The following is a 12,634-nucleotide window of genomic DNA, read 5'->3' as shown; positions in this document are numbered from 1 at the left end:
ATACCAGGCTTTTAATGCCTTGCCGTATGAATAATTGCTCTTAAACAAGGATTCTTTCTCTAGAGATTTGTTCTTTGTTTTATTTGGTTTGTTAGAGATTCAACCTGGCCAACTTAGGTGCTCTCCACAAATGTCCTTGCCTGAGAAAAGATGATTGAATGATAAGAAATTGCAAAAGTTATTTGCAAGAAACTCCATTTTGTATCTGTAGTATCTGATGTATATCTATGTAATTATTCTTTAACTTCCAAATATTTTCACAGTGGACATATATATGTGTAACTTTATAAGTAATTCTAAAGGAGCTCCTTTTTTATACAATAGAAGTTTATTGAGTGATTGCTTACACACCATAGTGAACAGGTACCAGGAAATCAGTGATAGATAAAGCATGGGCCTTTGAGGAACTCATAGCTCATATATTTGAAATATAAGGACATAATGATAAACTATTTTATAGCTTAGAAAATGGATAGCTCATGCACTGAAAATATAACTCTATGTTTTTATGGGGATGGGTGGGACGGGTATTTCTTCTTCTTTCAGCTGAAATCAGAAGACATCCAGACCTCTCATTTTCAAAGCAGACTTAATGAAGTCATTAGAACCTTAACTCAGGTGAGAAAATGAATTTAAAATCCTTGGGTGGGCAAACATATCCCCCTTTGTTGTCTTTTTTGGTATTTCATGATACAACATGTTCTACCTGGAAAATGGGAAAGTCTCTGGTTATTTCCGCTGAGTTCAAGAGGCATTTGGGAGTGATGTATGGACCTGCGTTCACTGACAAACATGCACCACCTCTGGGGGGAGAAAAGAAAGCGGGGAAGTTTTTAGTAAACTTAAGTTGGCATTGGTTTTTCTTAAAAATTAAAGCCTGATTTTGAAAGGAATGTTAGGCACTGAAGATAAGGAAAAATAGAAGATGATCAAAGGGCACAGCAGATCTTGGTAGAAAGGTCAAGAGACACTAATTCAGATGTCACTGATAAAATTATATGGGCATATGATTGTCATTGGTATCCTTGACTAAAGCATAGACATATTAATCTGCCAAGAAATGCTTTTATCTTTTAAGATTTTTATTTAAAAAAAGATTATATTTGTTGCATAAAATTTGAAAGCACATAACAAAGGAAGCTGAAAAAAATATCACCAATGGTCCTCAACTGTTACTGATGTTTGATCATACTTCTTTTCAAGCATTCTTTTGTTTACATAGTATTCTTACTATACATAGAACTTTATATTTTATTCTTTTCATTTAGCATCCTTGTTTTCATTCTTGTAAAATGTAGCTGATGATAATACTTACCACACAGAGGAGTTTTAGTAATTCAGGCTTTTAAAAGTAAACATAAATCTCTGAACAGACAAAACTCTCTTTTTCATGTATGAATAGAAATATACTCAAAAAAAGAATTCTACTGAAATTTAAGTTGCCATAACGTGGGATAAAAATCTGTAAATGAAAAGCATTATTTTAAAAATCCTTATGAATGATTAAGCAGCAGTAGAGCACAATTTACAAAAGAGAACAGAATGTATCTCCTTCCATTCTTAGAGGTATTTTCATCTTAAGTATCACCCCTTTTCTACTGTTTGGATTTTTTTTTTTTTTTTTGCCATTTTTTTGAAAAATTTTTTTGAGACTAGTCTGACTCAGTAAAACCTGAGAAAACCACTAGTACTTTCTGCCATGATTAAATGATTGACTGAATTATTCATTCATTCAGCAGATATTGTTGAGTATCTCTATGACCCAGGTATAGTGTACTAGACACATAATATTTCATCTTGTCATAGGACCGCTCCTTGCCAGCCAAGCCACCACCTCCTAAATGACTGGTGACTTTCTGTGAGTGACCTTTCATTGAATAGAACTTGGATCCTATCCCATCATTGAACCATTACCTTTTTATTTGTAGGTCATCAGTGTCTCTGGGGTGATTGGTCTCCAGTCAAATGCAATCTGGCTTCTTGGACATCTTCATCTATCTACTCTGTCCTCAAGTCAAAGTAGAACCTCTGGTAAGATTAAAGTCACAAAACACTGGAGCTAGAAGGGAGGGATTGATGACCCAGCACTCTGTACTTCGTTAAGAGCATTAATCTTCACAACAACCCTAAGTAATGGGCACTACCATCTCTATTTTATATCAGAGGAAAATGGGGTATGGAAAGCTTCCTGACTTACCGGGGTCATGTGGCAGTACATGGTGGATATGTGGTTTGAACTCAGATCTCTCGGCCTCCAAAGTTCATGCTCTTTTTATGTCTTCTCTCTGCCTCCCTTAGAGAACAGTTGAGACATTCAGTCTCCTATATTTCACAAATGAAGAACTCATGGCTCAGAAATACTGCATGAGTTACATACAGAGTTAATTTGGTAACAAATCTAGACTGGGAACTAGGCCCTTTTAGCTTGGAACAAACTTATTTTACTAGATGTAATGGTGGTTTGTATAGTATTCGTGTTTCATTAAAAGTCTCTTCATATATGGCTGGAGTTTTTCTGGCCTCTGATTTTGAAAAAATAATGGGGTAAGTATATTTAGAGGTATGTACCTTCTTAGCCTTGGAATTGAAATTCTAGGTCTTAATATAACAAGGCCTTTTCTATTTACAGCTTTTTGGTAAAAGCAGTAAAAAATATTTACAGTCCCCACATGCTTAATTTACATTTGTACTTGGAGATTTTCTAGGGAAGGAATGACTATTAATACATTTACTCCTTGTTCTATATAGAATTTTGGCCCACTGGCTATTGTGGACCCAGGCCAGAGAGGTTTAGGTATCAGTGATTCCTTATTAAAACTTAGTTTCAGTTACCCACTGACAAGTAGTCTAGAGATGGCATTACCATAAACGTGGTTTTCTTCAGTCATTCTGTAGCTATAGAAATAGGACATTGGTCCACAGCCTTCCCGATGTAGTGAACTTTTTAGGCAGCTAAAAGTTACTATATTAAAATGGAAAAAGGAAGAAAACTTAGTCACACTGGAAGCCCTGGGTAATACTAGTTTTGAAGGGCAGGGATCTCACAGTGTACTGGTAAGATAGGATATTTATGTCAGGCTTTTACTTTTTTATGTAGGCTTTTAATTGCCATATTATGGGGTACTTGGTCTGCCCCACATATATTCAAATCAGGTACTAGTGAATCATCTTATACCCAGGTTCTTATGAACAAAATGATTGTGTATCTGGAAAAGTACGGCTACTTGTTACTGATGGAATTTTCCAATTGAGTCATTTCTTGCAGTAAAAACCATCTCATGAAACAATTATGGGAGACTGGAAAGACAAGAATTTAGGAGACACTCAGGACTCAACTAGCATAAATGTGACTGCTTCACCATTCCGGGTCAGCAACCACATCTGGTTATTTGCACAAATTGGTCACTTAGAGGTCTCTGCCTTAGGTAAGGGACTGGTGCTGTTAATACTAGTTGTTGAATTTCTATGGTTCATATATCTGATTCAGCATGTCCCGAAGTGGTACCTACTACAGTGGTTTCAGCCAAGCTCAGCAGACTCCTTGCTGACCCTGAGGAGGTCACTGGATTGGGGCTCATTGATGTGACAATGTGGAAAGGATTTTTTTAACCATTTCAATCAAGTGTTCATCCTCTGTGATGTTTTTTTTTTTCCAGCCTTTCCTAAGTTTGCCACCATTTTAGATTTGCTTGCATAGCTTAAGTGATTACTTCAAGGCCAGTCACTTACTCTAATAAAATTAGTTGCAGCCACAAAGTATTGTGCCGAGATTAATGGCATAAACATCTCCGCTTTGTCTCTAGGTTGATATGGCAGCATGAGATCATTATCTTTCCTTCATTAGTCCTGCCAAGTTCACTGGTTAATTTGATCATTTTCTGTCTCCACAGTTCCTACTGACTATAGCTATTTGCCTGAAAGCAGTTTTATTGGAGCAGCCATTGGCTTCTTCATTACAGGAGGAAAAAAAGGCAAGTGAGCACAGTTCTTGAACATTATCATTCTTTCTCCATGCTGTTACAAGTAAATTTGTATACCCTAAGCATGCCTCTGTAGAATTAAGCAATACAAATCTAAAGGGGTGAATATTTTCTTCTGTTAAGCCATTTTTGCAATAGAGAAGACCAGCAGCTAGCTACAATAGTTAGTACATAAATATACACATTGTGTGGTTTCTTTGAATCACTGTCTCTGATGATGGGTGGCTCTGTGCAAATCTTAATTTTCCATTTGGCCACTTCAAAAGTTATAAGCACAGATTACTTTTCCTATCAGTTTCAACTGCATGTGATCTAGGAAGAGAAAACACACCTGGGTGCAGTTTCTATCCCAGGATCTATCTTGCAAGTAGATCTTACCCCTGCATCTTTTATGATTACTCTGTGTTATCGAAATCACTGCCTCTAGTCCCTATTTTTAGTTTGTATTCTTTTTCTTTGCAGACACTTGAGCCTTTGTGATTTTGTATTGCTGCCACCCCCATTAGAGTACAAGCAACTTGAAGACAGAGATTGAGTGTGTTTTGTTTTTAACTGGAGCCAGAACAATGCCATGTAACTTATGGAATCAATGCTCCTTAATAATACACATATAATTTTCAGGGCTATGAGGAAAAAATGGATTCGAACTGAACATGCATGGCTCAAGAATTAACTTCATTAATGTGATATTCTTTCATTGATGGGTTTTCTAATTTTATTCTTCCTTGGCTAGGTCAGTCTTCTTTGGTTAGGTCAGTCTGGGCAAAATCAGTGCCTGTATTACAGTAAGACCATCCCAAATTTAGAAAGAAAAAAAAAATTTAAACAAAACTGGAAAAAAATCTGTAAGTGGCAGTTTGATTCGTGAGCGTCATGGAAGAATCTTACCTTTGGAAGGGAAGTTAAAGCTGTGTTGTCTGATTTCACACTGGGTACAGTAATCCCTGGAGCTTCCAGATTATGAATATTTTCATAGCCTGGAGACAAATATTATGTTAATTTCTAGAATTTGTGCTATTATTCCAGGATCCTGAATGAGCATGATTTACTTATCCTCAGTAAAAATTGACATATGGTTATGTGATTGTTGTACATGACATATTTATATATAAGCAGATTATATATTACACATAATGTACAGTTAGTTCATTGTTTATGTTGCCATAAATTAAATCTACTTAAATATTATAGTAGAGATGTCTTTGTTAGAAAGAAATTCTTACTAAGCATCTAAAATTTCTATGGCCAAACTAATGCTAGGGATATGTGTATATTTCTGCTATATTTTTTGTTAGGTTACTGATTGATATGAAATTTCAAAATGATGTGAGATATTTTCATGAGAAATAAAAGTAAAAACTCTTAAGGTCAAATGAAAGATAGACTCTTTTTCTTTTCCAGTGATTAAATTGTGAGTCTGGCTCCCCAGATCCATATTTCTTGGCAGAAATGAATTTTCTCTGAATCTTATGGGAAATTTTTGGTTGAATGTAACATTTTTATGATTCCGTAGTCATGGTACAACAGGAAATGTTCTGCTATAAGGCTGAAATATCAAGTGGAACTGGAATCAGTGTTGTTACGTGCAGTCTTGCTGAAGGCTATTTTAAAACAAATAAATGAAGTATTAAGAATGCCATATTACCAGTCAGATTTTTGGCATTTTCAGGTTGTGGGAGAGGGCTGTCATCTTGACAGGTTTGCTGACTAGATTCAGAGGAAAATCTATTCAGCCTTACACATTACTAATGATGACCCCAGAGGAGTGGGGGCCGTGGGAGGCTGACCTCCGCCTCCAAAGCCCATTTACAAAAACAAAACCAGACCCTGCTCTATGGGGCTAAATGGGATGGCCAAATGCGGAGGTGTGCATGCAAACGAGTGTTTTCTTCTTCAATATACCCAGCTCATTTGAATTTTAATAACTCCCTTCTGAAACAGCTTTTGAGTTTAAATGTCTGGATGTCACTCATCAGAGCCTGGTGGGGCTGCTGATAGGAAGGATGGCAACTTTGGTGAACTCTTTTGCAGAATAAATGGTTTTAGAAAATAAAAATAATGCTTTGCATAGGCAGAAAATTTTAGGAATGGCATGATTTCGTTGCTTCTGCATGCTACTTTTAACTTTGATAACTCACTAGAGGAAAGAAATGTGACAGCCCATCCCCAATCCACACTTGTGCCAGGGTGAGATTGGGCATCATGGTCTCAAATTTAGCCAATCAGATCTGAGATAGTGAATCTGTTAATCTGTTTTCTAATGTTTACAGCTTTCTCAATCAGGATACTCAGTTTAGTACTCGTGATAGAACATGTAAGATGTTCATAGCACCCATTCTTTAATGCAGACCCACATTTTGAAACCATACTAAATAGATGAAATTCCTTCAGTTTTTAAATGATTCAGTTCATGGTTTTGAATATAACTGGGTTTTGTTTTGCTTGTTTGCTGCACCATGTGACATTCTCCTTTCTTCTCTGATAGCTCTGGAATTCTTCTATCAGATATATTGTTCCTTAATCTTTTGTCATCATTATTATCTATTTTTGTGAACATTTCTTGACTATCCTAGGCTTAAAATCTTTGCTCATCCTTTATTTCCTCCTAACGTGGATTTTTTTCCCCTAAAGAACTTCTGATTTTTGACTCTTAATATTTTGCTTCTTTTGTACTCATTAATTCTTTTGTCTGATTTCTGATTTTCTCAAGATCATATGCTGTTCAGATCTCAGCAAGATTTTATCCACTTCTTTTATAAAACATTAGAAACATATTTACAGTACTTAATAAAAGTGATTCTTTCTAATGCTAATACTAGACATTTGTATATAATAGGATTATTTTTGTTATTATATTGCTGGGGAATGTGACTAACCCTTTCTAAGCTTGTATTTTCCTATTAGGCTTTAAAAGGTCACAGTAAGAAGTATTAACTGAGCAAAGTATATTTAAGTCCATGTAATAGTTATTATGAATGGCTTTCTTTCTTGATATGGATTCATTGGTCAGTGTGTAAGTATTGGGCTTGTATACAAAGTATAGGTAGGCATATGCTCCATCAGTCATTTTTGGACTATTAGCATGAGAGGTAATTGTTGAGAAGGAAATAAGCCAAAGGAACAGACTTAGTGAATTCTGAATATAGAATAAATGATAAGAGAAAGCTGTCCTATTTCCAGTGCAGTCATGGAGTTGATTGCTAAGATTATGTGTGATTTTTGAGTATTTTAATTCAGAAATAGTTTACCTGTACAACTCTTTTAAAAAATATTATTAGAAGTGAGTATATAACACTAAGTTAAAAATGTTTAAAGAAGAAAGTAAGACAGTCCTTTCTCATGTCACCATTTGGAGATAACCACTATAGATATGTCCTTCATAATGTCCTTCTATATGTGTGTGTGTGTCTTATATTGGTCCATACAATGTATATTATTTTATTGTCTTATTTTACAATTAATAACTTTACATGTAAATGAACGTATTAGCACTCATATCTTCCAAAAGAAGTCTTGAGGAAATAAGAAAATAATCCTGTTGCATCGTTTTCTGGACACTTGTCAATAGGATATGTTTTTGGCGTGTTTGATTCCTTTTTTGTTGTTGTTGTAAACCTCATGAAAATGTTTGGAAGAAAAAAATGTCACCAATTATTCCATGACTGTACAGCTCTTATCATTTCCTGATATTACTTAATTTGTTGCTTTTGTGGACACAGTTTTTATGCATTTCCAAGTACATGTACGTATACTTTGTGTTTTTAAACTTAGTATTATAAACTTCCTCTGTTTTTGTATATTACCATAACAATAATATAATAATAATTATTTTTAAAACAAGGTCTCTGTCACCCAGAGTGAAGTGCAGAAGCACAATCATGGCTTACTGCAACTTCAAACTTTCTGCCTCAAGTGACCCTCCTGCCTCAGCCTCCCAGGTAGCTAGGCATGCAGGTACATACAACCAGGCCCAGATAATTTTCTTATTTTTTGTAGAGATGAAGTCTCACTATGTTGCCTAGTCTTGTCTCGACCTCCTAGCTTCAAGTAATCCTCCTGCCTCAGCCTCTTTAAATGTTGGGATTACAGGCATGAGCCACAGCACCTGGCATAGTTCTCATTTTTAAATGACTGTAGAATATTTCATCAAATTCATAAGTCATCTTAATTATTTTTCTATTGGTCATATAAAAAATTTCAATTTTAGTGATTTTTTTTTTTTTTGAGACAGTGTCTTGCTCTGTCACCCAGGCTAGAGTGCAGTGGCATCATCTTGGCTCACTGCAACCTCTGCTTCCCAGGCTTAAGTGATTCTCCTGCCTCAGCCTCTTGAGTAGCTGGGATTATAGGCACCCGCCACCACTCTCAGCTTTTTTTTTTTTTTTTTTAAAGTAGAGATGGTGTTTTTCTATGTTTTCCAGGCTGGTCTTGAACTCCTGACCTCAAGTGATCGGCCCGCCTCTGCCTCCCAAAGTGCTGGGACTGAAGGTTTGAGCCACCACGCCTGGCCTTTAGTGAACATCTTTATGCACATCGCTCTTGCTACAGCTTTCCTTCAGATAAATTCTCAGTAATGTAGTGAGCCATGAGTTTGAGGATTTGGTGACTGTAGGGATGGCCTAGCCTCATTGCCCTTCAAAAAAGTTGTACCAGTTTTCAATACCTCAGCCCTGTGTAAATTTGCAACATAGAGGTTAAAAGCACAGGAGTCAGACTGTCTGGGTTTATATCCCACTTCTACTGCTTGCTGACTTTATAACTACTTCAGGCAAGCTGTGTCTGTAAGCTTTCACCATTTCTGTAAAATGGAGAAAATAATTGACTCTTTTATAGAGTTTTGTAAGGATTATGAGTCACTTTATGTAGCAGTTCTTAGAAAACAATACAAAGAATAAATTCCTTCTATTATAATGTCATATGACAAAGCAGCCCAATAAACAAATGATAATAAAAACCAGCCAGGTATAAAATGATACCTTAAGACTGCTCTCATTTGCATATAATTGGCAGAAGGTCTAAAGAGTTGTACATCTATTTACTGTTTAAGAAGTAGGTATTTTTAAAGTAAATTTTGGAATTCTTAAAAAATTTTATTGTTTAATTGACTAATAATTATACTTATTTATGGAGTACATAGTGATGCTTTGATGATATAATGTATAGTGATCAGATTAATAAGTGCATCTATTTCAAACTTTTATCATTTATTTGTGTTGGGAACATTCAACGTCTTCCTCCTAGCTACTTGAAACCATGTATTATTGATAACTGTACTCACCCTACAGTGGTATAGAACACTAGAACTTATTCCTCCCATCTAATTGTAGTTTTGTGTCCTTTAACAAGCCTCTATCTCTTTCATCCCCCTGCTCTTTCCCAGCCTCCAGTATTTTTTGCTCTACTTTTTAATTCTATGAGATCAACTTTCTTTTTGCTTCCACATATGAGTGAGAGCGTGTGGTATTTAACTTTCTGTTCCTGGCGTATTTCACTTAACATAATGTCTTGTATTTCTATCCATGCTGCCATGACCAGCAGGATTTCATTATTTTTGATGGCTTAATAGTATTCCACTGTGGATGTATACCACATTTAAAAAATCCATTCATCTATTGTTGGACATCTAGATTTATTCCATATCATAGCTATTGTAAATAGTGCTAAAATAAACATGAGGTACAGATGTCTCTTGTATAATGATTTCCTTTCCTTTGGATACATGCCCAGTAGGAGGATTGTTAGATCATGTTGTAGTTCTATTTTTAGTTTTCTGAGGAACCTACATAATATTATTTATAGTGGCTGTACTAGTTTACATTCCCACCAATAGTGTATGAATTCCCTTTTCTTCACATCCTCACCAGCATGTACTGTTTTTTGTTATAATAGCCATCCTAACTGGGAAGAGATGATACCTCTTTGTGATTTTGATTTGCATTTTCCTGATGAGTGATGCTGAGCAGTGTTTCATGTATTTGTTGACCATTTGTACATCTTTTGAGAAATATCTCTTGAGATAATTTCCCCATTTTAAGTTCAGACTATTTTTTTGCTGTTGAGATGCTTCAGTTTCATGTATATTCTGGGTATTAGTTCCTTGTCAGATGAATAATGTGCACATATTTTCTCCATTCCACAGATTGTCTTTTTACGTTGTTGATTATTTCCTTTGCTATGCAGAAGCTTTTTAGTTTGATATAATCCCATTTATATTTGCTTTTATTTTCTATGCTTTTGAGGTCTTATTTATAAAATCTTTCCCTAGGCCAGTGTCCTGAAGCATTTCTCCTACATTTTATTCTTGCAGTTTTATCATTTTGTGTCTTACATTTATGTCTTTGAGGTACTTTAAGTTGATTTTTATGGGACAAGAGATGGGGGGTCTAATTTCTGTATATGGATATCCAGTTTTCTTACCATCATATTTTGAAGAAATTGTCCTTTTCCAAAACACTGAGTGTTCTTAACATTTTTGTCAAAAATCAGTTTGCTGTAGATAAGTAGGTTAATTTCTGAGTTCTGTATTCTGAATGTCTTTTAAAATGTGTATTTTTACCCTTTTATTTTGAAACAGTTTCAAACATAAAGTTGTAAAAATGTATAAAAAGTTGCCAAAATTGCCCCCCTTTTCTGACAGTAAGAAAAACTCCACATTCCTTTCAACCAGAGCACTATTCAAGTTTCATCAACAATGCCAATAATGTTTTTAGTAGAAAAATAATCTCATCTAGAATCTTGCTCTGCACTTATTTGTTGTGTCTCTTTGGTCTACTTCAACCCAAACACTTCTTCAGTTTTTTTCTGTGACTTCTTGACTTTAACAAGTTTTTAGATTAGAAGACAGTTATTTTATAGAATGTTCTTTAATTCGGGTTTGCCTGATGTTTCTCATATTAGAGTTAGTGGGTCGCTTTTGGTAGAGTATGACAGACATGGAGCTCTGTGCTTCTCACTGCGTGCTCTCAGGTGGCAAATGACGTCTCAACTCCCTCCACTGGGCGGTGAGCTTTGATCACTTGGATAAGATGTCTTCTAGATTTCCTCACTATGAAGTTATTCTTTTACCCTTACTTTCAATAAATCTTTCATGTGGAGATGTTTTGAGGCTTCACAGATACTCTATTTTCATTCTATTTTCACCTATTAGTTTTAGCATTCACTAATACTTCTTGCCTCAATTGATTATTAACTGTGATGGCTGCCAAAAGGTGATTTTTAAAAATTTGTGATTCCATTTACATTGTTTTTCTTACGCAATATGCTATAAGAAAGTCCTCCTCCTCCTCCTTCTCTCTCTCTCCCTCCCCTCCTCTCTCTCTCTTTTCCTCTCTCTCCCTTTCTCTCTTCTCTTTTTTCTCTCTCTTTCTTCTCTCCTCTTTTTCTTTTTTCTCTCTCTTTTCTCTCTCTCTCCTTCTCCCTCTTCTCTCTCCCTTTCTTTTCGCCTTCTTTTCTCTCTTTCTTTCTTTTCTTTCTTTCTCTCTCTCTCTTTCTCTCTCCTCTCCTCTCCCCCTCTCCTCCTCTCCTCCTCCTCTCCCCTCCCCCTCCCTCTCCCTCTCCTCTCCCTCTGTCTCTCTCCCTCTCCCTCTCCCTCTCTCCTTCCTTCTTTTCTTTCTTTCTATGTAGACTCCTAAATTTATATTTTATGTAACTATTCAATTATCTATTATTTTGATCTTCAATTTGTCCAATAAATTGAACAAAATGTTTAATTTGACCAATAAGAGCCTCCACAGGTTGGCTCTTGTGTCCTTTTGACACGACTCCCTCAATCTTTGGCTACTTCCTTTGTGGCACAAGAAGATGTCCTAGGTTTATTTTATACTATTGGCCACCCTGTAATAGATAATCCAGGTGTCTTTCAGTGGAGAATGGTATTAAGAAGCTAACATCTTTGTAAAGTGTCTCATTGCTGCTGGGGTAATCTTTGTCTCTAGGCCCTTTCAGTGGCCAGAGCTAGGAAATACATGTTCTTGTTCTCTCATCTATATTTATTTCTGTATTTAGCTATATACAGAATGAAAAGAGTTCAATCTTTCTTTTCTATCTGTAACTCCCTTTTCTGACAGTAAGAAACTTGACTCTCAATGTCTTCAGTATATTTGCTCATTTGTACAATCGTCCTGGATGTAACTCATCTCCTGTCCCTACTGGACTGCTGTCCTGTTAAACTGCCTTCCTCACTCAGGTTTCCACTGGCTGCCCTCCTGCTTTCTGGCCTTCCTGGTTTTAAGGGGCCTTGGGATATTTTTGCCTTTAATAACAAAATGTTATTGAGTATTCAGCCTTAGGATACAAAACCTACCAACTTTTAGTGTCTGTCTGATGTATGAGAATCATCTATTGGTTTTAAAAACTGTCTTGTAGTTTTTCAGGGTGCTAGGTATCTCCTAGTTCCCGCCAATAGGCCACGCTGTAATGCTCTCTGCCTCTTGTTCCATGGACTTAGTCTAGAAAACTCCTACTCATCCTTTCCATCTTGATGTAAATATTCTTTCCTTGGTGGGGGAAGATAGGGGCTTCTGTGATGTTCCTAGAGTAGGTTAGATTATTTATGTGATGCTTTCCTATATATTTTCATAGTGCTTAATACATGTGTCATTTTTTACATAATTATTTATAGTTCTTTGCTTAAAGTATGTGTTTCCCATTAGGTG

General features: G+C 35.8%; 1 protein-coding gene across 2 annotated transcripts in view; it reads left to right on the top strand.

Annotated features, from left to right (window-relative positions):
* LOC108296171 (focadhesin) overlaps nt 1-12,634 on the top strand; it is a 233,412-nt gene that overhangs the window by 188,634 nt on the left and 32,144 nt on the right. For both annotated transcript variants that reach the window (XM_017518577.2, XM_037734927.1), the window contains exons 29-31: nt 547-618; nt 1,929-2,031; nt 3,891-3,971. In XM_017518577.2, the coding sequence (XP_017374066.1) occupies nt 547-618; nt 1,929-2,031; nt 3,891-3,971 (256 nt within the window). The remainder of the gene's footprint in view (nt 1-546; nt 619-1,928; nt 2,032-3,890; nt 3,972-12,634) is intronic.

The sequence above is a fragment of the Cebus imitator genome, unplaced genomic scaffold (genome assembly GCF_001604975.1).
Source record: "Cebus imitator isolate Cc_AM_T3 unplaced genomic scaffold, Cebus_imitator-1.0 Scaffold688, whole genome shotgun sequence".
In the NCBI taxonomy this organism is placed as follows: domain Eukaryota; kingdom Metazoa; phylum Chordata; class Mammalia; order Primates; family Cebidae; genus Cebus; species Cebus imitator.
Note: the sequence above shows the minus strand (reverse complement) of the source record. Positions and strands in the feature narration are given on the sequence as shown.